Source organism: Equus asinus, chromosome 20 (assembly GCF_041296235.1).
Source record: "Equus asinus isolate D_3611 breed Donkey chromosome 20, EquAss-T2T_v2, whole genome shotgun sequence".
NCBI classification, from domain to species: Eukaryota; Metazoa; Chordata; class Mammalia; order Perissodactyla; family Equidae; genus Equus; species Equus asinus.
Genome location: NC_091809.1, coordinates 97,625,414 through 97,652,898, shown reverse-complemented (window position 1 = coordinate 97,652,898; position 27,485 = coordinate 97,625,414). Strand labels below are relative to the sequence as shown.

General features: G+C 39.5%; 1 protein-coding gene across 2 annotated transcripts in view; it reads left to right on the top strand.

Annotated features, from left to right (window-relative positions):
* RRAS2 (RAS related 2) overlaps window positions 1-27,485 on the top strand; it is a 70,265-nt gene that overhangs the window by 28,117 nt on the left and 14,663 nt on the right. For both annotated transcript variants that reach the window (XM_044752050.2, XM_044752051.2), the window contains exons 2-4: window positions 25,645-25,732; window positions 26,548-26,650; window positions 26,824-26,932. In XM_044752050.2, coding sequence (XP_044607985.1) covers window positions 25,645-25,732; window positions 26,548-26,650; window positions 26,824-26,932 — 300 coding nt within the window. The remainder of the gene's footprint in view (window positions 1-25,644; window positions 25,733-26,547; window positions 26,651-26,823; window positions 26,933-27,485) is intronic.

The window sequence follows — 27,485 nt, the reverse complement described above, 5'->3', positions numbered from 1 at the left end:
TGGACACTTAGTTTGCTTAGTTTATTAGTGCAAATTAAAGGCAATTTTGCTAGTGCTGATAAAAATACTTTTGGAGCTAACGCAACACTGCTTACCTTTTTTGGTGTTAGTAATGCAAATCGTATTTGTTCTTTAAACGCTTAGAAAGGCGGTGGAAGTAAGTGATTGCGCCCCCCTCCCCTGCTAGTGGAATAAAGTTAGTAGATAGAATGAGACTTTTTTTTCCCCCCTCTTGACTCTGAAGAAGACAACTTCCTTTATTTTGCATTTTTGGGTGGTGGTTATAGCACTTGTTTTGAGGTTTGACCCCCCCTCTGTTCAGCTATTTTTATTTTTACATGTCACTTTGGGTACTCTCAGTGGTATTTTAACTATAGTATCTTCTGTAATGAAATTCATGCATGCATATTACGTCTTAAAACACCACTGTTGTTTTGACTTAATTTGGCTTGATTGGTTTATGCTGTTTCTGCTTCATCTGAGTTGTTTTTTTAACGAGTGAATGCCTGTTTTCCACAGCTGAACTGAATAGCAAAATCCTGCTCTTAATAGATCTGCAGTGTTTGTTTTCTCTGTTGAACATGTAAATGGTTTAAGATATGACATGAGTTTCCACTGCTTGGTTGCCCAGTGTCCCCACCCTCCCACTCCAACACCCCAGTGGAGGACAGACGTTTTGCTTTTACTGAAAACTGTCCTAAATTCAATTGGAACTCCTGATTTTATGTCAGCTGGAATAAAAGTATAGGAGAACTTCTACCCCTTAAATTTTTTTTTACTATTGTTTAGCTTTCAAAGGTCTTACTAAACAAATTTCAGAATCAGAAACCTGATAATTTTGTGTTGCGTATTTACAGTCTTTTCCAAAACTAGCATTGGAAAGCATATATTTCCTGAAATGTTTTATTGTCACAATTGATGTAGTTGAGTTTAATCTAGTAAGTGCTGTAACTTTTTATTTAAAATAAAATTTAGACACTTGTAAAATAGTTAACAATTGCATACTTCCTGGTATAGAAATTCAGTATACAAAAATGCTAAAAATTATACTGCTAATATAACAGCACTAGCATTTTACAAGCTATATAACGTTCTAGTTGTAGTTTTAAGCTGTCACTATTTCTGGTTTTATGAAAAATAAAGCATTAGATGTATGCCCTATATTTTCAGATTTGTACATAATTCTGTTGAAGCCTTCACTACTGTTTTGGGGTTCTGTGCCGTGGGATAATGAGGTCATTTTTATTGTTATTCAAGGAAAGAAAACCAAATTCTCTTGAAGAGATTCTAATATGTCCATCTTTTGCTGAATACTTTTCTATAATGTTGTTGCCAGAGAGAAAGTCTTAAATTTGAGGAAGTAGATGAGAGAAGCCTAGTGAGATTCAAAACTACATGCGCCCTTAAAATAGCATCAATTGCTGCTCCTTCCCCAGTTCCCACTCCATTCCATAATTGTACAGTAGTATTTTGCACAGAAATTGCCATTTTACAAACCAAATAGAAGACATAATGAAAGAAGAGACCCCCTTGTACAACAGCAAACAAAAAGGCAGCTCTTTCACACGCTGAAAAAGTATGTAACGTCTACGTCAGGAAACCTAAAGATGCTACCACAGTTTAAATAAATAGAAAAGCACACTGTATTCTTGGATTTGAAGATTTAAGTTCTTAACTGTGCCAGTTCTAAAAGTTAATCTGCGAAGTTAATGGCACCCTAAAATTAAAAAACTAAAAGGATTACAAAAAAACTTCACCAGACAGTTACTCTGTTGAGGTAAGTATCAGTGTAAACTCATTTTGTGCATAAGTAAAATGAAGCTCAGAGAAATCAAGTAACCTCTCTAAGGTCACAAAGCTAGGAAGTGGTTGAAGCAAGGTTTCACAGCAAGGTGCCTTTGAGGGCTCAGCTGTAAGAAGAACTAGTACTTAGTAAGCACTTACATTATTAAGCATTACTGTTCCAGGCAAGGCACTATGTATTTCTCAATTAGAATAGCATCTAAATATATTTAAAAAATCAAAATTTGTGAGACTTTTGTAGGGAGGTTCTAGTGATAATGCTTGCTGTATTTATAAGTTTATACGCCCTTAGAATTCCCTCCTCCCAATCGTACTTTTTCCCACGTGCATGAGCAGTAGTTCAGCGTCATTTATTGACTAGTCCGTCCTTCCCCCGTAACCTGCTATTCTGCTTCTTTATTTATCAAATTTCGTATATGTGAATTTGCTTTTGTAGGCCTTTTATTCTGTTCCATCAGTCTTTGCCTATTCCTGTGTCACTGCCTCTCTATCTTAATTTCATAAATGGTTAGGATAAGCTTCACTGCTGTGTTCATTCATTAAAAATTTCATGGAACAAATTATTGGACAGCTATGTACCAGGAACTGTGTAGGAAAATGCTGGGAAAATGGCACTGAACAAAACAAAAAATTCTCATGGAGTTTACTCTTGTGAAGAGTTTCCTGGGTGTTTATCTTGGCAATCATTTTGTCGTGTTCCACAAAAACCCAATAGCTTTTTTATTTTAAATTGTATTAGATAAAAGAAAATGGACGTTTTGACAGTTCTATCTGTGAACATAGAATGTTTTTCCATTCATTTATATATCTCCCCTCCCCCCTTTGGCCTTTGTTTAAAGCTTTATAGTTTCTTTCCATAAAGGTCTAGAATATGCTTTATTAGATTTACTTCTAGTGACCATGTATTTGCGGTTGCTATTGTAAATGATATTTTTTATTTGACGTAAGCTTTCTAATGGCTTGTATGCAGAAATGGCTTTTTTTTTTTTTGCCTGGCGGTTATGTGGATTTTTGTATCCAAAGGCCTTGCAGAACTCTATTTCCAGTAATTATTCTGTGTATTCTGTATGGTTTTCTGTGTAGGTAACCATATCATCAAATAATTTGTTTTCAGTTCTTATACCATTTTGTTTTCTTGTCTTACTGCATTGGTTAGGACCTCCAATACAATGTTGACTACACCTGGTAATAGCAGACATTCTTGTTCTTGATTTTAAAGAGTTTCACTCTTCAAAAAAGATGTTTGCTGTACATTTTTGGTTCCCTCCTAGTCCCATTTGCTATGAAATTTTAAGGTAGAAATGACATTTTCTTATGCTTTTCCTTTATCTCTTATAATCATATTTTCCTTTAATCTGTTCATATGGTGAATTATATTTGTAATTTTTCAAAAAAGTCTGTATTTATATTCTTGTATTCTTGGGATATATTGATCATAATGCATATTCTTTATGGTCTGTTAGATTCTGTTTGCTAATATTTTGTTTATAGGCTTTCTATTTTTTTTTTTATCTACGTTTAGTGAAGTTGGCCTGTAATTTTCATCATGTCCTTGTCTCGTTTTGGTATCTAGGTTTTACTGGCCTCATGAGTTGGGGAGTCTTTTCTTTTCTGTTCTCTGGAAGAATTTGTGTAGTACTGGAATTACCTGCTCCCTGAAAGTTTGATGGAACTGGCTTTTACAATTTCTGGACCTGATTTTGTGTGTGTGTGTGGGGGGGGGGGCAAGGTTCTTTTGTTTCTTAATTTTTCCTCATTTTTGGGTCCTTAGACTATTCAAGCTCTCTAATTATTCTATCCCCAAACAAAATTGAGCTCAAATGAGAGTAGGGAGCACTTATTGATAAGAAAACACAGGGAAGGCAGAACTTGAGGAATGAGCCAGCATTTCAGTTAGATACTAAACTTTGGGCCAGCAGCAAGCTGGGAAGTGGAAAGGGAGCTTAATCTGAGACTTCGCTCATTAAGAAGAATCCCTCTAGCCAGGTTGAAGTGGCCATAAGTGGGCTAAAGGGGTCTTAGCAGATGGACAACCCCCTGCTCTCCCTCCTCCCATCTGCTCCTGAATGATCAAACAGATGTGCACCAGCAGAACGCTAGACACAGCAGAAATAACGAACAGCAGATTGAGGCTCCACCCCACCCTGTACAGGGACTTCGGACACCTTGCAAGTATAAAGGAGGGACTTCAGTGCTATTCTTGTAGTGTCCCCTGCCCTATCCCACCACCCTTCCATGAAGGGAAATTTATTGAGAAAACCTAAAATTTGCTCTCAGTTAGTCATGCTAGTGGAAGGAGAGATGGTATGGACATTCCCCGAAGGTTTTAAAGTATTGACGTGCGTTTACTTGTTTACAGTTTATCTTTTATCATTATGTTGCTTAGGTTAGTATGAAGGTTAACTTCACATTTTCAAGGTTTTCCCATATTTCACATGCTACTTCTTTTCACAACTAGTTGTCAGGGTCTTGAAAAATGAATTCTGAGATAAATTTAAGTTATTTAGTGTTTTTATTTTTGCAATCTCTGCTATTTTATATAAACTGACAGTATATGTACTACCTTTCAGAAAAGTTCCTACTTTGTGCTTTTATCTTGTCATTCTTAGCTAATGTTTTTGGATAACTTTTTCTGAAAGTAACAAAAATTGATTAAGGGGAATCTCTGGGCCAACCTGAAATTTAACTTTGGAAGCTGAGTATTCACTAATTTCTAGAGGAGAAACTTTCTGCTGCTTTTGTTTTGTTTATAGGTTGGCATTAGCTAAAGGAGCTAGTAAGGAAATGGAAGAGTTGCTTAAAGAAGTCCATTAAAAATTTTTGACTTGATTAATTTCCAGTCTCGGTGTTGATTGGCCTCTCACTTTTGGTAGCGAGCATATGACTCTAGACAAGCATGCACTCATTCTAGGTATATTGCCGCTTAAGAAAACGGCTTTAAAAAAATATGTTAGAACATGGGAAAAAAAGATCTTGCTCTTTTGTGGTTTTGCAGGGTGCCAGAGGTTTGGTTGCTTGTGTGTTTCACTCAATTGCTTTCTGTTCAATGAATAGGATCACCTTGGTGCATCACAACTTTGCAGACTCACTGCAGAGGAAATAGCAAGAGGTAAAATGACCTCAAATGAATGTGGCTTTTTTTGTGGGATGGGGTAGGTGGGCAATGCTACAACTCAACAAACAAATTGAATCACGCAGGAAGACCTTTATTTAACTCATCTTTATGTTCTTCTCACACTGTGACTTTTTTTGGGTATCATTCCTTGTTCTTTAAATATTTTGACAGTGATTAGTTCACTGTAAATATGTATCATAATTACAGTTGAGTTGTTTAGTATTTTTATAATCTTATTTTATTATCATTTCTCGAGTAAGCTCTTTCCTTTTCTCCTTTGAGCTGACAGCTTACTTACTGTGAGAGTGTTTAGGTCAGAGATTTTAGACTCACAATGTGGGTTGAATGGAACTAACCCTCTGTCTTATCATGTTGGATTCTTTTACATCTGTTTTTGCTGTTGTTTTAATCACACAATTATTTTGTACTGGGAAAAATAAAACTGGTTTTTGCCTCTCTCTACCATAAGTGTTTGGGGCAGAATGATGGCCTTTTATCAGGTGGGTGTTGGAATGAGACATTCTGATAATACTTTAAAGGGAAGGAGAAATGCTTCCTTATGTGTGGTAAGCTTGTAGTCATCTGTGCTCTTAGCAGGCAGAAGGGAGTCTGGAGAGTTTTGTCTGTGTTTATTGCAATGTGGGTCATTCTCACATACCTAGGAAAACTTCTTTGCCTGCTTGCCAGCTTATTGCCAATGTCAGGATTGACTGAGGTATGTTGGGACGGATTTGAGGTCTGGACATTTTAGTCCATAAATACAGAGAACATAGAAGCAATACATTTATTTTGTTTTCTGAAGGTAGTTCTCAGGGTAATGTAGTGGTTTGGGGCACAGAATCGAGCCAGACTGCTCGGAATCAGTCTCCATCCACCAATTACTGCTGTGTGGCTTTGGGCAAGTTACTTATCCTCTTGTGTCTCCCTTTTCTCACCTGTAAGATGGAGACAATACGAGTACCTACCGACTTTGTGGACTTTTATAGTTACTTTTCAATAGCCCCAAGAGTGGGGAGTGAAAGAATCAATAAAATGTCTGTGTTTGGTTATCTTTATTGTAGACTGTCTGCCTTCCCCAGGAAACATTTCTTCTGTCTTCGCTGCACCATGGCCCAGCTGGGCTTTATGCTGGAGTGACCATGGCAGGGAAGCTTGTCCTGGGAGACTGGGTCAGGGCCCCGCCTGGCTGGGTACAGGAGTCCTGTTGTGAAAGAAGGGTTTTGCTTCTCTTGTAAGGGCAGCTAACTGAACAGATGCCACCTTCTCCCTGGGCACGCTAGTGTTAAAAGAAGTAAACATCTGAAGAAGATTTATTAGGCTAGTGATTCATTCATTCAACAAATATTTCTCTGGGGTTTGTGTGCATGGCCTTAAGGAATTTGCAAAGACCGTTTTCCTGTGCTAGAGAAGAGCTTAGGTCCTCACTGAAGGGAAAAACGTCATGAAGGTGATTGCTTTGTTCTTTCTGCTATCTCTGAAAATGACCTGAGTCTCCTTTAGAAATGTAGTTATGTTACGGTTGTCTCCTTGTACACTTCAGAGCTGTGCTACGGTTTGTTTTGTAGAAGAAGATCAAGAGGAAAAACTGATACGTTCTCTCATCTTCTGAGTTTCTTTTTGATAAAAAGACTACTTTTCTTAGAAGTAAAGAAATCACCTTTGGATTTTGTTTCCCAAATAATTTAGTGGAATGTCAATATGAATTTATTCGTGTTGGTGTAAAAAATTTTTATTAATAAAGATACTCTACATCTTACAGGCCTGTCTGGCATTTTGTAAATAAAACTCTTCCTGGCAAGATGTATACATTTTGATTCTATTTTTCCATTGATTTAGAGGATTAAGAATCTATGAAACAGCCCATTACTCCCCTCCCCAATACCCATAAAGATAACAATGTCAAATGGTAGAACATTCACATCTGTGCATACATAGTACTTTATGCTAAACTTACTTACCACTCCAAAACTGTGTATTTTATTCATTCTAAGACACATTAAATAAACTCTTATTTAATATCTTTGTAATTAGGGTGCTTCTTCCAATTGATGGCATCCTAGAGTCAACAAAAGATGATATTTGTTTTCTTGTCTTGCCTCCTTCTTGACTGACAATGAGTAGACTCCTGGAGGGCAAGAACGGATACTCATTTATTTTTAATTTCCAGTGTCTGGTTTGCATTTAGAACCTCAGCTTTTGCTGAATTACAGTGTAGCAATTTTTAGGATCATCTCAGTAAGTGTTAGTTGAAATGAGAGTTTCATCAGGACACTTTTGGAGGAGGAGGCATAGGAAAGGAGGGCCTGGTAAATGCTGATAATTGGTTAAATGCTACTTCTCCTTTCCCCTCCTTTGTAGTCCTCTCTTTCTCTTTTCATAGATTCTCTTGCTTCCTTCTGATGCATGCATAAGTCACTGACAAAGCATCACATACACTTTACCTGAATTAGTTGCTTTTAGCAGATGCCACTGAAATGAAAGAGTAAGAATGTTACATTATCATTTATGTTATTTTTTGAGCATCCTTTGGATGTTGCACCATGTGGTAGTCGCTCTCCACTATGTAAATGAGGAAGTGGGAAGTAACTGTGTTTAGGGCCGTAATGTTTGGTCCGTGGTGATGGAGGAAAGGCCAGACTTCCTGCTCAAGGTTTTTACTTTAGAAGACTCTTCTTCTGAATTACTATTTTTTGTTATTTTTATTAGTTTAAAATTCTCTGTCTTATTTATAGATAGCTCTGTGATTATGAGGCTTTGGGTTTTCATACCCTTATCACAGTAAATCAAATGCTTACTTGAAAAGGTGAGCTACGTCTAGTCTCCCTTTGGTCTTGCCCCTGAGTCCCTTAATTATCAGTCTTACAAAATCTGGATATCATCTTAGTGCTAGAAGAAACTGCTCAGTGGATCTAGTTGTTTTCCTTACATTAAGCTTTTACATGTGGGTGATTAGAAAAGTCTTATCTAGGACCTTAATTAGTTTTTTTTTGGAAATAACTGCCGTGTAAACTTTTTAAATAGACTCATTTTTTTTTTTAGAAGAGTTTTAGATTTACATAAATCAAGAAGATAAAACAGAAAGTTTCTGTATACCTGGCACCCAGTTCCCCTATTATTAACATCTTACTTTGTGTGGTACATTTGTGATAATTGAGGAACCAATATTGATACATTATTATTGAAGTCTGTACTTTATTCAAGTTTCCATAGTTTTTACTTAATATCCTTTTCCTGTTCCTGGGTCTCATCAGGACACCACATTACGTTTAGTTGTCATGTCTCCTTTCCTTGACTTTCCTTGTTTTTAGTGACCCTGACCATTTTGAGGAGTACTTGTCAAGTGTTTTGTAGAGTGCCCTTCTATTGGAATTTGATGTTTTTCTCATGACTGGACTGAGGTTGCGGGTTTTGGAGACAAAGACCACAGAGGTAAAGTGCCCTTTTCATCACATCACATCACATCAAGGGTGGATACTCGCAATGTGGTTTACGGCTGTTGATGTTGACCTTGGTCGTTTGACTGAGGTCGTGTTTGTTTGGTTTCTCCACTGTCAAGTTACTCTTCTCCTTTCTGCCGTTTTTCCATATTGCATTCTTTGGAAGGAAGTCATTATGTGCAGCCCACACTTAAGGAGTGGGGATGCTGTATAATTTTGAATAAATATATTTAAATGGCATAACAGTTTAAAAATGTACCTGGACTTAGTGAAATTTTGTTTTTAATAAAAAGATCACCATTTAAATAAAACAGTAAGAAATGTACCTGCATTTAGAGATTCGGTTTGGCAAAAATTTTCCAGCTTTTTCTTATTCTCAGCATTTCAAGCTTTGCCATTGTGTTGCAGCTCTTAGATGTTCCTCTTTACCTGTGTTTTGTGCCATCTATTTGATACTCATTTTTGAGAGAAAATGAAAGGGAAATGTGGGAGATCATTAGTCAAAAACTCTTGAATAAAATTTGTTAATATTTTGATCTTCATCTATTGCTTTTCTGTACTTAAAAATATTATTTCTAAAATTGAGGGCTTAGTTGATATGTAAATTATGATTAGAGACCAGAACATTTCAGGACCCAAAATGATGAAGGGAAAGCACCTTGTCGGAAACCCCCATGACAAGATACCTCTCCTTGTAGTTCCCATTTGGCTGTTTCAATTATAAGGCTTATGTTAAAATTAGATCAGAATTTCCATCGTAGACTCTCAATTTCATAGTTGTGTAAATGCTGTATAAACTTGATTGTAAACAAAGGCGTTTAGTGACGGGCCTCGTGCAAAGCCTTAAAAAGAAAGCGTTATTCAGCTCAGAGGGTAGGAAATATATGTCTAGTTTCACATTTTAACTTGAGAAATTGTGAAGACAGCCTTTGATTCTAAAGGTGAGCTTAAAATTTTTTTCTTACGCTTTTCCAGATTTTCTACAATGAAGATGTATTTTATAAGAAAAAAGCTAAATGAAAAATAATAAAACTAACTTGTTAAAGTCTTCAGACTTAATTATATTTTGAAACAAAGGATCATTTTGACTGTTTTCCCAAAACTACTAGAACCTTAGAACCGTTTAACTCCATTTACCCTCTTTCACTTTTTGTGTTTTGTTGACTAGCTGAATTTCTCTAGTTCAGAGAATGAAAACAGTTTTTTCATGTGTCTATGTGTATATCTGCAATAAATTGCAGTGCTGGCACTGTGAAGACAGCTCAGTATTTGAATTCCAATAGCTTGTAGTAGAAAAAAATTGTTTTGTTTATCTACTCTTCTTGGGCTTATAAACTACATACAGAAAATAATTAGGTAGATTGAGGAGTTCAAATTTTATAGGTAGGTATAGTCATTTCCTAGATGCGCTATAATAAATTACCACAAACTTGGTAGTTTTAAACAACGGAAGTTTATTCTCGTGGTTCCGGAGGCCAGAACCCGGAAATCAAGTTGTCGGCAGGGTAGGTTCCTTCTGGAGTCTCTGAGGGAGAGTGGCTTCCATGCCTCTCTCCTAGCTCCTGGTGATTGTTGGGAGCCCTTGACATTCCTTGGCTCGTGGACACATCACTCCAGTCTCTGTCTCCACCTTTACATGGCCTTCTTCCTGTCTGGGTTCTCTCTGAGTTTGTGTGTCTCAAATCTCCCGCTCTTTTCTCTCACACAGACACAGTCATTGGATCTAAGTCCAGGATGATCTCATCTGGAGATCCTTAACTTACGTGCATCTGCAAAAACTCTACTTCCAAATAAGGTCCCATTCACAGGTACAGGGGTTAGGAGTTAGACGTATCTGTTTGAGTGCCACAGTTCAACCCACTATGGTGAGTAAACCCCTTCCTGAATTTGCTAATAAGCACTGTAAAAGTAGTTTAACTAAATGGAATAATAGTTATAGAATCTGATTTATATGCATATCAATGTGATTCAGAATTTAGTTGCATGTTTACTTTCTCTTCATGTGGTTTGCAATTGATGTGGCATTCTTTTACTGTGAAATTAGGCTGTACATATATGGACAAGCTGTAATTTGTGACTTTAAATGGTGTGAGCAGAGTCTTAAATTCTATGAACATATGCCATTTAGCTCTTGACTTTTTTAACCTACATACTTGGGTATTTTTGTAAGATGGATGTTTATGTGGTTCATTTTGATATGAATCACGTTTGTCTCCACTTAAAAGAGTTTAAATTTATCCAGTGATCTAGTCCGATTTAAATTTGTGTGTCACAAGGAAGGATTTTATAGAAATTACCGAGAATTGCTGGGTGGATGAATGAGGTTAAATAATCAGAAGTTAGAAGGGTGGTCCTTGGTGTGAACAGACAGAGCTGCTTTCTGAGAAGTGCTGGCCTTGCCTCCTGGCATGTGGTTTGGAGAAACTTGAGTCAGAGCGTTCTCTCCTCTTTCTCTCCTATTTTGAGATGAAGGCCATGAGGAATTTAGTTCTTATTGTTGTTAGCATAAAGCAGCAGTGATAGAGGCTCAATAATGTGGTTTTTCTAAGTTTAGTTGTGCTATAGACCCATAGCCATAATGTCTGACAATGTAATTTTTAGAAACAATAAGCCTCTTCCCATCCACCCATTCCCTGTCCACATTAGCCTGTTTTGGTTTGTTTGTAGCACTTATTTAAAAAACGGTCATCTTTATTCTGCTTGCTCATGTATTGTCTCCTCCACTAAAATTTAAGCTCCACAAGTGCCAGAACCCTGTCAGTTTTATTCTCATTCAGGACTGTCTCCCAGCTCCTAAGTAGTAAGTACTCAACAAATATTTGATGAATGAATGAACTTAATATATCGTGGACACTCTTGAAATCCATACATAGAGACTTTCCTTTTTTTTTTTATAGGAAGATTGGCCCTGAGCTAACATCTGTTGCCAAGCTTCCTCTTTTTTTTCTCTCCAAAGCCCCAGTGCATAGTCGTATATCCCAGTTGTAGGTCACACTGTTCCTCTATGCGGGGTGCTGCCACACCATGGCTTCAGGAGCAGTGAGTAGGTCCGCACCCAGAATCTGAACCCGTGAACCCTGGGCCACTGAAGTGGAGTGTGTGAACTTCACCACTTGGCCGCTTATCCTTTTAATGGGTGTTTAGTGTTCTATAATGGATATACCGTAATTCGCTTAACCATTTCCTGTTATGGACATTTAGGTTATTAATAGTTTTTCACAATAACGAAGCTGCCTGAACATCTTGTTTGTGTGTATGAATAGGTGAATATGTGTCTTTGGTAGTCGACAATGTTAATTCCCCTCATTTATAGCTATGTTCCTATAAAACAAGCACATTTAAAAATGTATTATTGAATTAATTTTCAAGTATAATTGACTTACATTTTCCTAAATATATTTAAAATGCTTTTAGTTTTTATTTTATTATTTTCTTTGGTGAGGAAAATTGTCCCTGAGCTAACATCTGTGCCAATCTTCCTCTATTTTGTATGTGAGACACCACCACAGCATGGCTTGATGAGTGGTGTGTAGATTTGCGCCCGAGGTCCAAATCCGTGAACCCTGGGCTGCTGAAGTGGAGGGTGTGAGCTTAACCACTACGCCACCAGGCCAGCCCGTGATTTTTTTTCCTCCTTGAATCCGTGGAAATCTTTTGCTACAACGTCTTAAAGGGGATTTTAAGCAATGTGTGTTACACACTGCTCTAATTGCCTCTGTGAGATGGATCTTGGCCAGCCCCTGTGAAAGGAAGTGTCAGAGCCCTTCTGCCCTTTGTGTTGCAAGACTGGGAATGGAAGGCAACAGCCAGTGTAGGATTAGATTAGAACATCACTCTCCAGTGGTTTTCATTTCACTGGGAATAAAATCCAAAGTCCTTACTGTGGCCTGCAAGGCCCTGCGGCCTCTCTGTTTTTTACCTCTCTCTGTTGTTTGTTCTCCTGTAGCCACACTGGCCTCCTTGCAGTTCCTCAGACGTGTTACCATACTCGTACCTCACTGCCTTTAACTTCTTGTTCTCTTGGCCTGGACTGATCTCCCCTAGAGAGCAGGGCTGCTCACTCCCTCAGTTGACCTAGGACTCTCTCCTCAATTGTTACATTGTCACCGAAGCCTTCTCTGGCCACCTTATGCAATATCGCATCCTCCTCAGTCTCTCCCGCTGCTCCCAACTCCCTTTATTTTTCTTCGGAGTTCACATCGCCTCTGATGTATTCTGTGTATTTATTTGTTGATGGTCATCCCTCCAAAAATCTTCAAGCTCTGTGAGAACCGGGTTCCCTCCTCGGCTCCTGAGCCATCGCAGGTGCTCAGTTAGCATTCGTAGATTGAGTGGGTTAGTGAGTAAACCTAAGGAAGGTTCACGTGGAAGTTTAAAAGTTTAGTAGAAGTTGGGCTGTGAAAATCACTACCCCTCTTCCTTCTAGTTTTGCTTCTACAGACCATTCTCTGCTCTCAAAGGGACGAGAAATGAAAATGGGCTTTAGGATATTCGCAGGTAGCACTGGATAGAGGGGAAAGGAAACGAAAAAGGAAGTAGCGGCCAGGCTGTGGGGAGCAAAAGTTATGGCTAGAAGTGCGTTGGTCAGCTGCCTGCTTACGGAGCAGCCTTTCGGTTCTAAGTTTGGAGAGGAAGAGAATCGATTTTGAATGTCCATTTTGAGCCAAGCATTGTGCTGGGTGCTTCACAGTGTCATTTCATCTTCACAATAGCCCTTGCAGATAAGAATCATTATGGCCATCTAATGGGTCAGGAAATTGAGATTTAAGAGATTAAATAACCTTCCCAAATCACGTAGCATTTACTAGGTGGGATGGCCAGGTCTAACTGACTGCAAATCCATGCTCTTTCTTCTTCTTACTTTGTAGTACCTGAAGGGGGATTCCGTGTATAGCAATAATTTACCTTTCACATGGTGGTCTACAAATGTCAGAAAATTTTTGTCTATCTTATTTGACTCCTTATAACAAACTTGTGGAAGTAGCTCTGGCCTCAACTTTAGAGGTATAGAACTTGGTGTCACTCATGTGATTTGCTGCAAGTTCTACAGCTGGAAAGCAGCAGGAGTTAGGGCTTTAAGCACACCTTCCTGACTTAAAATCTAGTGTTCTTTCTCCTACACCCCAAACGTAAAACAAAGAAACTTTTGATAGCACCTACAAATTACATTTGACACACCTTAGGAGCTAAATATGTCATCATAAAACTAGAGCTGGAGTCTTTTAAGAGATCTTAAGGAGCAAATTCCTCCTTTACAGCCAGAAGCCAGGAAAGAAGTTGACTCATCTGGAAGCACTTGTCTAGTTGCAGAGCTGGGGCTGGAATCGAGGTTTCCTCACACGCCTGTGCTCTGCTTTTGTTACTACAGTTTATATTTAATCTCTCTAGGTCTTCCCCCTTGGTTCCCTCTTTCATTCACATGTTTCAGATTTCAGAACCTACAAAAAAATTTCCCTCCCACTCATACCTCCCAGCAACCTGGTTCTTTCCACAGGTAGTCGGAATTAATCACTTTCTTGTGTATCTTTCCAGAGATATTTTATGCACATAAAGCAAATATGTAAACTGTGTGTATTTATTTAACAATATATCTTGCAGATTACTCCATATTAGTACATAAAGTCATGTTTTTATAATGGCTGCATTCGTAGTGAATGAATGGTTCATAATTTAACTAGTTATTTACTGAAGGACATTTTAAGTTGTTTCCAGTCTTTTAAATTAAAAACAGTTCAATAATGAATGACCTTGCACATGTCATTTCTCATATGTGCAGATGTGTAAATAGGATAAACTTCCAGAAATAAAATTGCTAGATCAAAGAGTATATGTTTTTGTATTTTTTTATGTTACCATACTTACACCTTTATTCTTAATGTAGAAATGGAGTGTTTTCACTTTGAATGAAACTGCTTTTAATTAAAAGTTTGGCAGTAGCAGTTTATAAGTTAAAAATTAATTTATTTTAGGAAGAACAGGATTTCTTTTTTGAACTGGTGTGTACTGTGTGCTTCGATGTTAATATGACAGGTTAAAGAAAGTGTAATGGAAGCAGTATTGCTTTAGAGCCAGTCTTGAATTTGGATCCCAGTTCCATCAACACACTGACTTGATGGCTTTTGGCAGGTCACTTAACCACTGAGCCTCAATGATCTCATCTGTAAGAGAGGGAAAATAATACCAGCCTTACAGAGTTGTTGTCAAGAGCTACTGTTATTTCATTGATTCTTAAACATACATTTTTCCTCCTACATTTTAGTATCTCTGATATTAGGATGCTTCAGAATCAAAGATACGCCATAGTTGTTTTGACACTTTTTTCTTTCTTGCCACATAAAGTAATTATGGTCTTGCAATTGATGGCATCTTAGAATTGATGAAGTAAGGTGATTCCACGTATTGGCACAAGTGAACTGTGCTAGGGTGTGGTATAGGCAGAGGAAATTCAGTGTGATCGAGAAAGTTCAGAATTGGGGTGGGAGTGGCTGGGCGCTAGAGGAGTGGGTATAGCAATGGAAGTTTTGTTTAGGCAAGCAGTCAGCACAGCAGACCTACCACATGGCAGGAGGATAGTGCAACTGGTTGATGGAGCACAGGAGCAGACATTACCCACAAGTCTGGGTAGTGGAACATGGAATTATGGCCAATTGTTGGTGAGTGACAGGACCTTGGCCCAGGGTTGATATTTAGGAACTATGTACTAATTTATGGCAGGAAGACTTAAAAATAATGAGACTATGGGAGAAAATGTTTGCAAATCGTATGTTCTTATGAGGAATTTGTATCCAGAATATACAGAGAACTCTTATACTCAGCAATTAAAAGACAGCCCAATTTAAAAGTGGGCAAAGATTTGAATAGACCTTTCTCCAAAGAAGATATGCAAATGGCCAACAAGCACCTGAAAAAAGGCTCAATATCCTATTAAGTAAATGCCAGTCAAAACTACAAGGAGATATTACTTTACATCTACTAGGATGGCTAGAATCAAAAAAAAAAAAAAGTTCAATAACAAGTGTTGGCGAGGATATTGAGAAATCAGACTTCTCAGACACTGCTGATGGAAATGTAAAATGGCAAAGCCACTTTGGAAAAGAGTTTATCAGTTCCTTTAAAAGTTACCATAGAGTTACCATATGATCCAGCAAGTCCACTCTTAGATATAAGCCCAAGAAAAAAGACAACATATGTTCACACAAAAGGTGGTACATGAATGTTCATGGCAACAGTGTTCATAATAGCCAGAATGTGTGAAAACAAGTCAGATGTCCGTCAGTCGATGAATGGGTAAATGTAGTGTGGTATATCCCTATGATGGCGTATCATAAAAAGGGATCATAAGAAGAAGAAGAATGAGAAGTCCTGATACACGCGGCAACATGGATGAGCGTTGGAAACATTATGCTAGGTGAAAGAAGCCAGACACAAAAGTCCACATATTGGATGATTCTGGTTATATGAAGTGTCCAAAGCAGGCAAGCCTGTAGAGATAGAAAGTAGGTTGGGGGGTTAGTGGCCCTAGGGATGAGAGGGGGTGGCGGAAATGGGAAATGACTGCTGGTGAGTATAGGGTTCCTTTTTGGGGTGGTGAAAATATCTTGAATTAGATAGTGATGATGAGTGCGCAACCTTGTGAATTACTAAAAACTATTGAATAGTATACTTTAAGTGGGTGAATTTTATGCTATGTGAATTATATCCCAATAATGCTCTTGAAAACAAACAAAATGGGGCCCTGGTTCTAGGAAAGGCCTGGATTACTTACTTAGCAGATTATCAGTATAAGAAAAGAGTTCAGAGTCGGAGAAGCCCGCTTAGAGGAGCTGGAACACGTGTTGATTGGGAAAGACTGTGAGAAGAGGGAGGAGAAATGGTGATGTTGGGGTTTGGGGATAAAACAGAAGCAGTTATCAGCACTGTAGTTTCATACCAAGGTCGGACGAGTAACAGAGCTAACTATCCTGAGACTCTGAATGTGGATCTCGTACTGGTTGAGACGCCTCCTGCCTGAAGTCAGTATTGGCTCTCGGGTCTGTGTGGTGGGGCTGAGCCAGCAGAGAGGAACTAGGGGACCCCAGTGTGGGGGCGACCCTGACATGGAGAGGAAGGGTGCAGAGATGGGACCCAGGTTAAGCCTGGACGGTTGCATGCACCTAGAGGTCGGGGGCTGTCTTGTTCATCTAAAGTTCCTCACGGAGGCTAGCCTTCTGTTGTTTAGGCAGCTTTGGTTCACATGAGGCAGAGAGAAGGAAGGCTAACTTAGCTAGGGTAATAGCTATCGGGATGGAAAGGATGGGGTGGATATGGAAATTCCCCAGGAGTGCAAGGTTCAGTCAAGGCAAGAACTGAAAGACACAGTAAAGACTTGTGCCTTGGTGTGAGAAAGGGAATGTCCTGGGATTTACTCAAATTTCCCATGAGGATGGTGTGAGATATTTATTAATGTCCACGTATAATACACAGTTAGGCTTATGGCCCTCGCTGCTTATTATTTCTTTCTGTACCAATTATCGTTGTGCTTTTAAAAAATTGTTGATTCTTATCTTTAAAACTTTATATGTTATCTGTTGAAATAAGACTACAATAATTGGGGGATGAGAGCAAACAACTATTAACTTCAAGCAAGGAGAATAAACTTTATCACGCTACATGATAGAGGCCACTGGCTTATTGTTGCTCAGTGGTTTCTAAATATGCCAGCTCCAGAGGATGGATTTGTAGTTATGTAGGCAGTCCTGAGTTAAGCTCGTCTTACCTGCACATGGTTCGTATATATGAGTCGTGGCTGTAGCCATGGCGGGCCCCTTTCCTCTTACGGTTTTCAAAATCACTCCACAGATATTATGAAACTAAAAATTTTTATGTGATCTTGTCCACCCAGTACTTAGTTTGACAAGTTGTAGTAGGGTTGTGCAGGGAGGGGAAAGAGGGAAATCTTTCTCTTGTCTTCTTTCCTTTTAAAGCCTGTGGGTTTGGAAGGATAAAAGCTGTGAAGAGGAAGCTGCAGCTCCTTCAGGGAGCCAACATCATGAAATGGTGGTGTACGCCCTGAGCAATTTTCCCTTCACACAGTCTAAAGCTTTTCTTTTTCTTTTTGACTTTTGCTGAAAATGTTACTGAAGATCCATTTTGGGTTAGAATTTCTGCTTTTTAAGAGAACAAGCATCTCTCAAAGGTAGGGTGAGCTGCCTCATGCTGCAGCATGCTCTGATTCAGACCTGGGCGAGATCTGACTTTCCTGTGAGTTGTGAGTCTTAATTTGAGAGTGGAAGGGACACTGGGGAGAGAGCGAAGTGGTTTGTCCCAGGAATGCTCTCAGAAGGAGGCTAAAGCTAGGGTAAGAGGGTAGTATCGGAGAGTTGGGGCAGGATGAGGAGGCTGGGGAGTACAGGGGGTGCCCCAGAGACAGCCTGTCCCTCCTTTTAAGTCTAGCTTAGGCCTGGCTTTGTGCTCACAAAGGAAACAGAATTCTCTTTGCATTTCTTCTTGGGCCAAACGTCTCTGCTTCAGAGGTTAGCGCTCAGGGTTAATACTGGCTCAGGACCATATTTCAGCGGTAGCTTTTGTGGTCTGGCCTATGGATCTAAACACAGATTAGAACAATTTTTCCCTGGGGAAATGAGCACCAAATAACTGACTTAGAAACAAACTTCTGTAATGGAACCAGTTTGTAAGTTGACTTTGTACTGTACTTTTTCTTGTTGCATACCAGGCCCATTGATTTGCAACCAGATACTTCACAAGAGGTGATACCTCATTGCTGAGATTGCACAGAAGTCATACAGAGGCCCATGGTGGCTTCAGACAGTCGGAGACAATTAGCACCATTGACTGAAGGCCTAAGTTTTGTTAAAAAGAAACTAAAAGGATTACTGGACTTGGTGAAGCTTTCATTATTCTGCTTAGAGCTCTGGAGGATAAATTATGGAGATCTCTGTAATTATACATGTTAGGTTAAATGAAATACTAATTTCAGTCAGGAAAAAATATGTACTCGAACGAAGGAATATAAAGCATATTGGAAACATTTGACATAAAAATAAGGGAGGGTGTTGCCAGGAACAAAGGTTCTCTGTGACTTGACAGCTGCATTAAAAAGTGACACCAGGAGGAGCCCGGCTCTGGCTCACAGCTGCCTGAGTTGCTGCAGACTTCTCCAGTGTTACCAGAGGAATTCGCACAGCTCTTGTTTTAGCAAATAGAGGCTACTGAGAGCTAACCAGGTCCTTATTGTGCTCTGGGAAATTAATTCCTAACTCCCATTACAATCTTCATAATTATTGGGGTTTCCAACAGCCAGTATTTTGAGGTTTTAACTGTGCAAGTTACCTTGCTTAACTCCAGGGAAGTTATAAAATCATGAGATAGGCCTTGGATACATCAAATCTAGTTGGACATATATAACAGGATTTTAACTGGAACTCTGTTTTTGTTTAGTTTCTCTTGAATTATTCTCTGAGTTTCTCTTGAATAAATTATTCTCTGAGAATAAAGTAATCGTTGCCTTGTATTCCAAGGACTTGCATAGAAAGTGGCCTTAAATTGGTTTTGCATGTTTAGTCCATACCTTATCTCCAAGAAATAAAAGTGAGAAGAGTTAAGGGTTCTGAGACTAGGATGTTTATGGAGAGAGCTGTTGATAGGCAGTGTGTTCTGTGTGCTTTCCCACCTCCACACATAGTGGAGAGGAGCCACATGATGGGGGAAGCTCTAATAGAATCGTTCTGAGAAATTGACAGGTAGCCCCTTGGGTTTGGTGAGCATAAGGATGAATATGCGAGTCTCTGGATCCACAGCAGAGCAGAGAGAAAGAAGAGAGCTGTGTAGTTAGCAGTCTGCACTTGGAAAGGTAATAGTGTTTCCCTGAGCTTCTGGATAGAACTAGCTTAAAGCCTTCTAAAAAGGGACAGTGTGTATGGCCACCTAGTCGATGATGTGAGCCATGAGGAGGTGCCCATGGAAACCCCAAGGATTGAGAGTTGGAGGTGTAAATGGCCAGGTCTCACTCAAGTCCTGGGAGTTGTACGTGGAGGGTCCCACCTGGGCTCTCTTACAGGAAACCCACAGACCCTCATGAGAAAGTTAGCATGGACATCAGATTTCATTGGTGTGACCTTTTCAACCCCCTTACCTCTCCCCACTCCTTTAGCTTCAAGACTGGCGGAGCCAGAGACAGCTTTGTGAGGGTAGAAGAGATACAGAAGAAGATAGGGAAAGAGAAGGTGACTGGTGTAACGCCCCCCCCCCCGCCCCTACCTAGTCCAAGACTTCGCAGTGCTCTCTAGGAAGGGGAGAAAGATGCTTTAATTTAGATGAATACTAACGCAATTAGGACACTGTACTATGCGTCTTAATTATTGAAAGCACAGTGTTCTGGGCCTGAAAGTACTTGAACAACTATTTATAATCGAAGAATGATTGGAAAAAGTTAGGAGACTTAACTTAGATTTCATTCAGGAGCAAGGAAAAAAAGGCTTGCCCACAGAAGGGCTTTGGAGAAAAGTTTTATCGTTATCGCGTGTTGGGTTTGGCTCAGTGTGTCATTTATACATTCATATATACGCTTACACGGAGAGAGAAGCATTTGTGCAAGGACATTCTAAGTGCCAATCACATGGTATACATACAGCTTGGTATAATGATTTTTCCAAATCACAAGTCTTACCAAGAAGATAGAATATATAAAGCTGGGAAATTCCAGACTATGGTCATGGTCACCTTAAGGGTAAGAGGAATTCAGATTATCCTGAGCTCGTTTTCTGGTTGGAGTGTTGAAGGCCTTGGGAAGAAAGTAAGGTGTGCTTAGGGCTTCGTTAGCTGTAATTTAAGGGCCTACTGTGCGTTGTGGGCTGTGCTTTGTATATAGTAATTTGACTTTTCACAACAATCCCGCAAGGTTGGTGTTACTTCCATCAGACAAGGAAACTGGGGTTCAGACAGGTTGAATGAGCTGCTCTAGTTTCCTTGCCGCAGCTAGTAGAAGTGGTAGAGCTGTATCCTGGTCTGGCTGACGTACCCTCAGGCTCTTTCCACTGGGCCTGCTGCCTCCCCAGGCGGCCCCACGCTGCAAGATGCAGTGTGGACAGGGGATAGGCCCAGCGAGCGCTCCGGGCCCACGGGAGGAGGGTGGGGCACACACAGCACTCCCCGGTGATGGTGATGGCAGCTCTTGATCCTGTGGGGCGGCTTTGTAAACCGCCCCCCACCCTCCTCCCGAGCTTGGGATCAGACGTGAATTTAAATTGTATTTCTCCTACTTAGTCGCTGGGCACCCTTGAAGAAGTAAGTTCTTCTGTGCCTCACTTTAAAAAATCTGTAAAAGGGACTGTCTATCTAAAAGTTCGTTGTGAAGATTAAATAAGAAAGTATATGCAACATTAAATAATGTTCAATGTTATAAACTGCTTGTCACATGGTGAATGCTCAATAAATGTAAACTGCTGTTATTGTAGTTGAGGATACTTCATTTGGTTATGGGAGCGATGGGAGCAGGAATGGAGGGTAAGTGAGGGTGCTTTCCTCCAGACCGGCAGGGTAAGCAAAGCCCAAGGAGCCACTGGCCGAGGAGCCTGGGAATTTTGATTTCAGTGCTGGGTCTGCCGACCAGGTGCTGCTGAAGCCGTAGGCGAGTCGCTTTAGCCCTGACGGAATCTTTGCCCTCACGGAGCTTGTGTTCTAGTTGGTTGAGGGAAAGATGGACAGTAAAAGTATAAAACATAAGAGAGAGAGATATGAGAGAGAAGAGAAAAGATAATTGGAAAATATTCTGACCAAGAAAAAAACCAATTCAGGCTCCTAGGGGAGTTGGTCGTGAGTAGAGTGAGGTGAAAGCTCACAGTTAAAAAGGATCCCTTATCTTCTTCCCTTGATTTGACCCTTTCTGTAGTACTTATGTGCTACCACCAGATTGAAAAATAAGAATTTTAGTAGGAAAATTATAAAATACGTGCAAAAGTCGAGAGAGTGGTGTGATATACTCGTATACGCGTTACTCAGATTTCATAGTGGTCAGGGGTTTGCCTGCACTTGTTTCAGTTCTTCCCTGCCTCTGCCCTGTCTGCACCCCGTGTTTTTAGTGCACTCCTGAGGCGCTCCTGAGAAGCGTGTGTGCTCAGAAAGGCCCCGTCGTGTGTTTACAGCTCCTCAGGTGGACCTTAGCTCTAGCCTCCTGTCCTGTTCACAGGCAAGGGTGGTGGGCGTAACCAGTGTGCTGGGTTCACTGTTTCCCAGCATCTCCGTAAATCACCCTCCCAGTGTGCAGATCAGGCGCCACGCTGTGGCAGTGCCGGGGAACTGCAGTTTTGCCAGGAGCTTGGTGTCAGGAGAAAGTGGGTTGTCACTCTTGCCCATTGAATGCAGAAGTTGTGTCAGCTCTTTCTCTTTCCTCCCCTTCCCCCTTCTTTTCCTCCTTAAGGCCACTTCTTTGAATGGGAAGATAGTGAGTTGGCAATTCTTTTAGGCCAGCAGAGCTCCTGTTGTGCAATCTAGTGGCATATAATCAGAAATAACATTCTTGCTATCACAGCATAATACTCTTGCATTATTAAGGGCTTGTCAGACCAGATTTTATCAGGGGAAATAGATCTCCCTGTCTCAATGGGGTTGCTTCCCAAATCCTAAACTTTTCTCTGTAACTCTTAGCCATGTAAAGAGACTTCAGTCCATTTGCCCATCATGCTGCCTGGAAGCGCTTTGAAAAGACATATTCCCTTTTTTTCCGGCTAGGATCCTGCTCCATGCATCCTTTCACATGATACGGAGAAAGCACATTACTTTCTCTCCCCCCACCCTCCCCGCCCCAATTCCCCCTCCATGTGTTCTGAACTCTTCATTTGGCTCTTCTTTCCTGCCCTGGCCTGAGCCTCTACTGTCTTCCACAGTGCAGTACTGTGCTTGTTTTTTTCTTGCTTCTGCTACAGAATATCCTCTCTGGGCTGTCGTCGGTAACTTTTTCAACTTCAGGAGAGAGACTGTTTTCTTTTCTGGCAGATTGCTGGGGCTCTGTGTTTATAAGTCACTGTACACGTAGTCCCTATGCATGACTGCAGTACTAACCTCTTTTTTTGTTGCTCTCTGAACAAGCAGGGTATTGGCATTTCACACTGTGTCTGTTCTTTGGCCAGTACATTTAACACTCCCCATTCCCCTTGCTCCCAATCATACCACAATTACTGGATGTTGTGTGAAAAGCAGTGGGCTCTGTGGAAGGAGGGAGCTTGTCCCTATGATGCTCCATGGATAATTGTCGAACCAATGATGGAAACCAAGAGAGCAAGAGCAGTTGGCTGAAGGATGTCAAATAGTGAGAAGTGAGGCTTCGAGTGGTGAACACCACGGGTCAAACTTAGAGGGCTTTGCATACTGTGTAAAGAAAGTGCTGAATCCCATAAGCAACAGGGAGCTATTTAATTTGATTTGCATATTTTATAGAGGGTAGAATTCTTATATGTACAAAATGCACAAATCTTAAATCAGCTTGATGAATTTTTACATATGTATATACCTGTGTAATTACTGCTTAGATCCAGAAAATATTTCCAGAACCCCAGATGGGAAGCTTTTATCTTGATTCACAACATTTTGGATACCAAGTCCCATGGTTGGTCTGTGGCGTAACTAGGATTGGAATTATTAAAGATGCTCCCAAGATTAGCAAGTCTTTTTACTTGACTAAAACCGCTAGTTCATACTATCTAACTGCATGACAAAAGTAATACAATGATTATTATGGTTAGCATTTATTAATCAGCAGCAGCATGTCTTGGCACTTTATGTGGATTACTTCATTTTATTGGTTCCACAAGGTTTTGTTACTGTCCTGTTTTACAGATGCCGAAGGTTAGAGAAGTCAAGTAATTTGCCTCAGATACCATAGCTAGAAAGTAGCAGTTAGAATTAAATCCAGGACTGTGTCCATCAACAGACACTGGTTTCTTGTTGGTGGTCTGCTGCCTCAAATATCTGGTACCCAAGTTTATGTAACAAAAATATTGTCTTTGTGGTGGGCGGTGGCATTGTATTTATTACCTGCACACAATGAATGTTCTTTTTAGGTATATTCTGACCTGTGGCTTATGAGAGTTGTGAGAGGAAGAGGGTGGACAGTCAGGCCCCGAGTCGATGTTCCTCAGGTGGATCTTCATGAGGGAGGAAGATGACTCAGTGAGGAGGACTCTTTAACATGTAGCGAGAAGACGACGGTCTCAGTAAACAAATTATGAGAACAGGATACAATGAAGATGAAATATAGACCTAAATATCCAGAAATTTGTCTTAAAAATTAGTGTGAGTGGAATAAATGCATGTCAGTGTTAGCAAATTGGCAGAATTCTTACAACATTAAGATTGTGTTTCAAAAGCTAAGATATCCAAAGAAAATATGAAACTTCCACAGCCATTAAAAGGAAAAACTATTTTAATGGGCCTCAAAGTTGTTTAAACCAACAATCTTTTGTATGTATTAATGTCTTAATCCTGTCTCACAATGCAGAACACCATCACATTGAAAGAATTCCAGCTATTGTGCATGACTTGGACATTTGAAAAAATATCTTTAATATTTGTCCATTACTTTGTTCACAGACCGAGCGAGAGGGAGAGTGCAGCACATTTAGATGTAAACTGGGAGTAGTCAGTGAAATTCCGGTTTTATAAGATGAAAGCTTGGCAAGAAGTATCACATTGCTATAGAGAAACATGTTTCGGGAAACTAATCTTAAAGATATAAACAGCCTGCTTGATCCAGCTTGCTTGGTGAAAGGCTGTATGTAGTTGTAAGCTATTTAGAGTAGTGGGTACAAAGAATGTTGTTGCCAGTTGAGTTTACTTTTTAAAGAGGTGTGGGTGTCAAAAAGTAAGTTCAGGGTTGTTTTGATACCTGTTTATTTTTAAATGGGCGTGGGGTGGTGATGGAGATGGCTTTCTACTAAAAGCTGCTTCTGTTGGTAAATGTTTCTTTTATAGACTTTGTTTAATAAATCACACGTTTAAGTGAAACCATCAAAAGGGAAATAGGATTATGGATACTGAATTCTGTGATTAAAGTTAACCCTAAAATATGAATAAAATGTGGAAACTATCTTTCAAAAATAAAATAAATATGTAAAGTCGTGATAGCAGGCAGATGAATATTGTGGTTCCCACCCTCCCCCTGCCAGGAGTTTCCTGTCCTACTCAGAGTGCCTGCTTCTCAGTAGCTTTTTGGTGTTTGCGTATGTCACCATGCGGGGGATGAGGGGTGGTTTCATTTAGGAATGCTGTGTCCCCGGAGCCAGCAGGTCCAGCTGCCAGGAACCCTGGCCTGAAAAGTGGCTGAAAGCCTTTGGTGCTGGTTCCTAGCGTTAAACTCTTTCTGCAAGTCATTTCTTCAGATTTTGTAATGAACCAGTGGGAAAAACAGACTTTGGGGAACTCAGTCATGAGGGAGAGCAAAGAAGATGCTCAGAACAAAAGAAGGATGATGTCAGTGTCCTGGTTAGTGCCCTTCTGTAAGAAGGGGGAGATAAGTTCTCTCTCAGATGTTTGTTGCTGTTGTTTTCTTTTTAAAACGTTTTTTAAAAAGATTGTGAAAGGTAATACATAAACAAGTGGTTCGCTAAGATTCTCCCCTTCTTGCTCTGCGACCTGAACTGTCCTTTCTTCTGGTGATGGTTTTAGAAGATAACACTTGGAGGCTTTGCTAATAGAAGAAGAGAGAAATAGAAGTTAAAATTAAAAAAACAACAAAAATATAAGTGAAAGAGTAAGTTTGAGATCCTTGCAAATGAAAAAAATCCTGAAATCGTGTTTCCTTATGATAATACATAAGGCAGCTGAAAGACTTAAGACAAGGTGTGAGAAAAGAAGGGGAGAAAAGAGGATGGGGATGGAATCTTCCAGGCCTCTTTTTGTTGTCTCCATTTGTTTCAGACTGCTTTTTTCTTAGGACTGATGCTGACCATTGAGTTGCAAATAGACCTGAATTATAACTTACTGTATTCTTCTAGAATTTGAGATCTAGATTCTTAGGTATATGTAAGTTAATTATGAAAAAGAAAAACTACAGTAGGTCTTTTACAGTCTTCTTGCGTATTTCAGATATGAAGATTCAGAGATGTTTAGTACCTTTTCTCCACTTGGAAGCTGCTCTGCGTAGACTTCATTTAATGGGGAATTGACATTAGTAGGATAAACCTTAATACAATGAAAATATTTTGATTAATTCTGGATGAATGGGATCTGATAACATGACATGGGTACTTGGGTAGGCAAGTAAACATAAATTTTAAAATAAGGTTATTTTTCTTACAGTCCTATTTTGTAACGGATTATGATCCAACCATCGAGGATTCCTACACAAAGCAGTGCGTGATAGATGACAGAGCAGCCCGCCTAGATAGTAAGTGATCCTCCTTTATTTGATAGTTCACATGGCGTATTTTTACAAAGGAAGCTCTGATTTTTGCTAGGTTAAATACAGTTGAAATATGAGATGATCCTGACTATAAGCCCATCTCTTTCATTAGTTTTGATTGATGAATCTGCATATTAGGCAATTTAAATATTCCTTAGTAAATGTAATGTAAAACAATAATTGGATTAATTTTATTCTGGTGAAACTAGTCAGGTCATTGTATATACAAAAGCTTTAATATTTGTTAGCTTGCTTAGAACATATAGTCCGGAAGCTTTAGGAAATAGTGTTGTGTGCTTGGCTATAATTCCACCTCTCCACAAAAGAAAGCCCTGCTGTTTTAACTTGTGTGATTCTTTTATTCGCAGAGATCAAGAAATACATTCGCACCTGCACTTTAAGTATGTTATTTGAGTGGTAGACCAAAATTTCTTCCTTAAATTTACAGGTGTCTTTTTCACTTCTTTCCGCAGAGGGGATAAAACATCCAAGTGACTTCAGAGATTATCTCACTCCATCTGTCTAGATTTATTTGATATTTTTAACCTTGTAATTGGTATGCTAATATATTCTAACCGCAAAATCAACCTGTACTGATGAAGATAACTCTGAAACTGTCTGCCATTAGGATACATTTGTCTTTAGTCTTGAGAATAAAGTACTAAGAGGAGAAGGCTTTTTCTTTATTATACTAAGAATGGTGTGCTCTAAAGGACCTGCATTCATTGGGCCTGCCCTTGTGGGGAAGCCATGTATAAAATGAGAACACGCCCACGTTACATTTGTTGTTTTGTTTTTAGTTCTGGACACAGCAGGACAAGAAGAGTTTGGAGCTATGAGAGAGCAGTACATGAGAACTGGCGAGGGCTTCCTGTTGGTGTTTTCGGTCACAGATAGAGGCAGGTTTGTACCATGATTAAAACGTAGATCTGTTCATGTCTAGATGACTGTTTGATTGAATTTGGATTTTCTTATTCTCGTAGACGAAGAAAAAGTAGTAAAGTACTCTGTGGGCCATGGGACTTGCTGAATTCTGATGTTTGACCAAATTGATGGATTTGTTTTTGTGTTTCTAGTTTTGAAGAAATCTATAAATTCCAAAGACAGATTCTCAGAGTAAAGGATCGTGATGAATTTCCAATGATTTTAATTGGTAATAAAGCAGATCTGGATCATCAGAGACAGGTGAGAAGGAGTTTTGCTATTGGGGAGCCACGTGTTTATAATCATGTAAGCGAACAATGTATTTCATAGAACAGTTAAAAGTGCCGTGATTAAAAAAGACGCCGAGTTTGGCACACGGGATTTTACAGAAGTCACGATAGTTAAGAAATGAAAAGGAAGTAGATATGGGGAAATTAAATTTTCACATCTTTTTACCTAGAACTTCAGTGGCCTTGATAAGCCTGAGAGTGTTTGTACCAGCTTCATTCACATGTTATGTCTTAGGTGACATTCCAAACTCTAATTTAGACAATCTTCAGGTTATCCCTAAAGGCCTCATTTCTTCACTGTTAATGCTAAATTATGTTCATTTAGAGAATGGCTTTGATTTAAATTACAATATTTGTATTTTTCCTAAGTCCCGTTAATGACTGAGTTTTCTGTTAATTCTTCACCTGGGGTGGCTCTGACACCACTAACCTGCAAGAAGAGAATATTTTTAGTATTTAGTTGCAGACTGGTTTATACTCCCTTGTTTCTTTACTCACTTACTTTATATTTAATTTTTGAATTT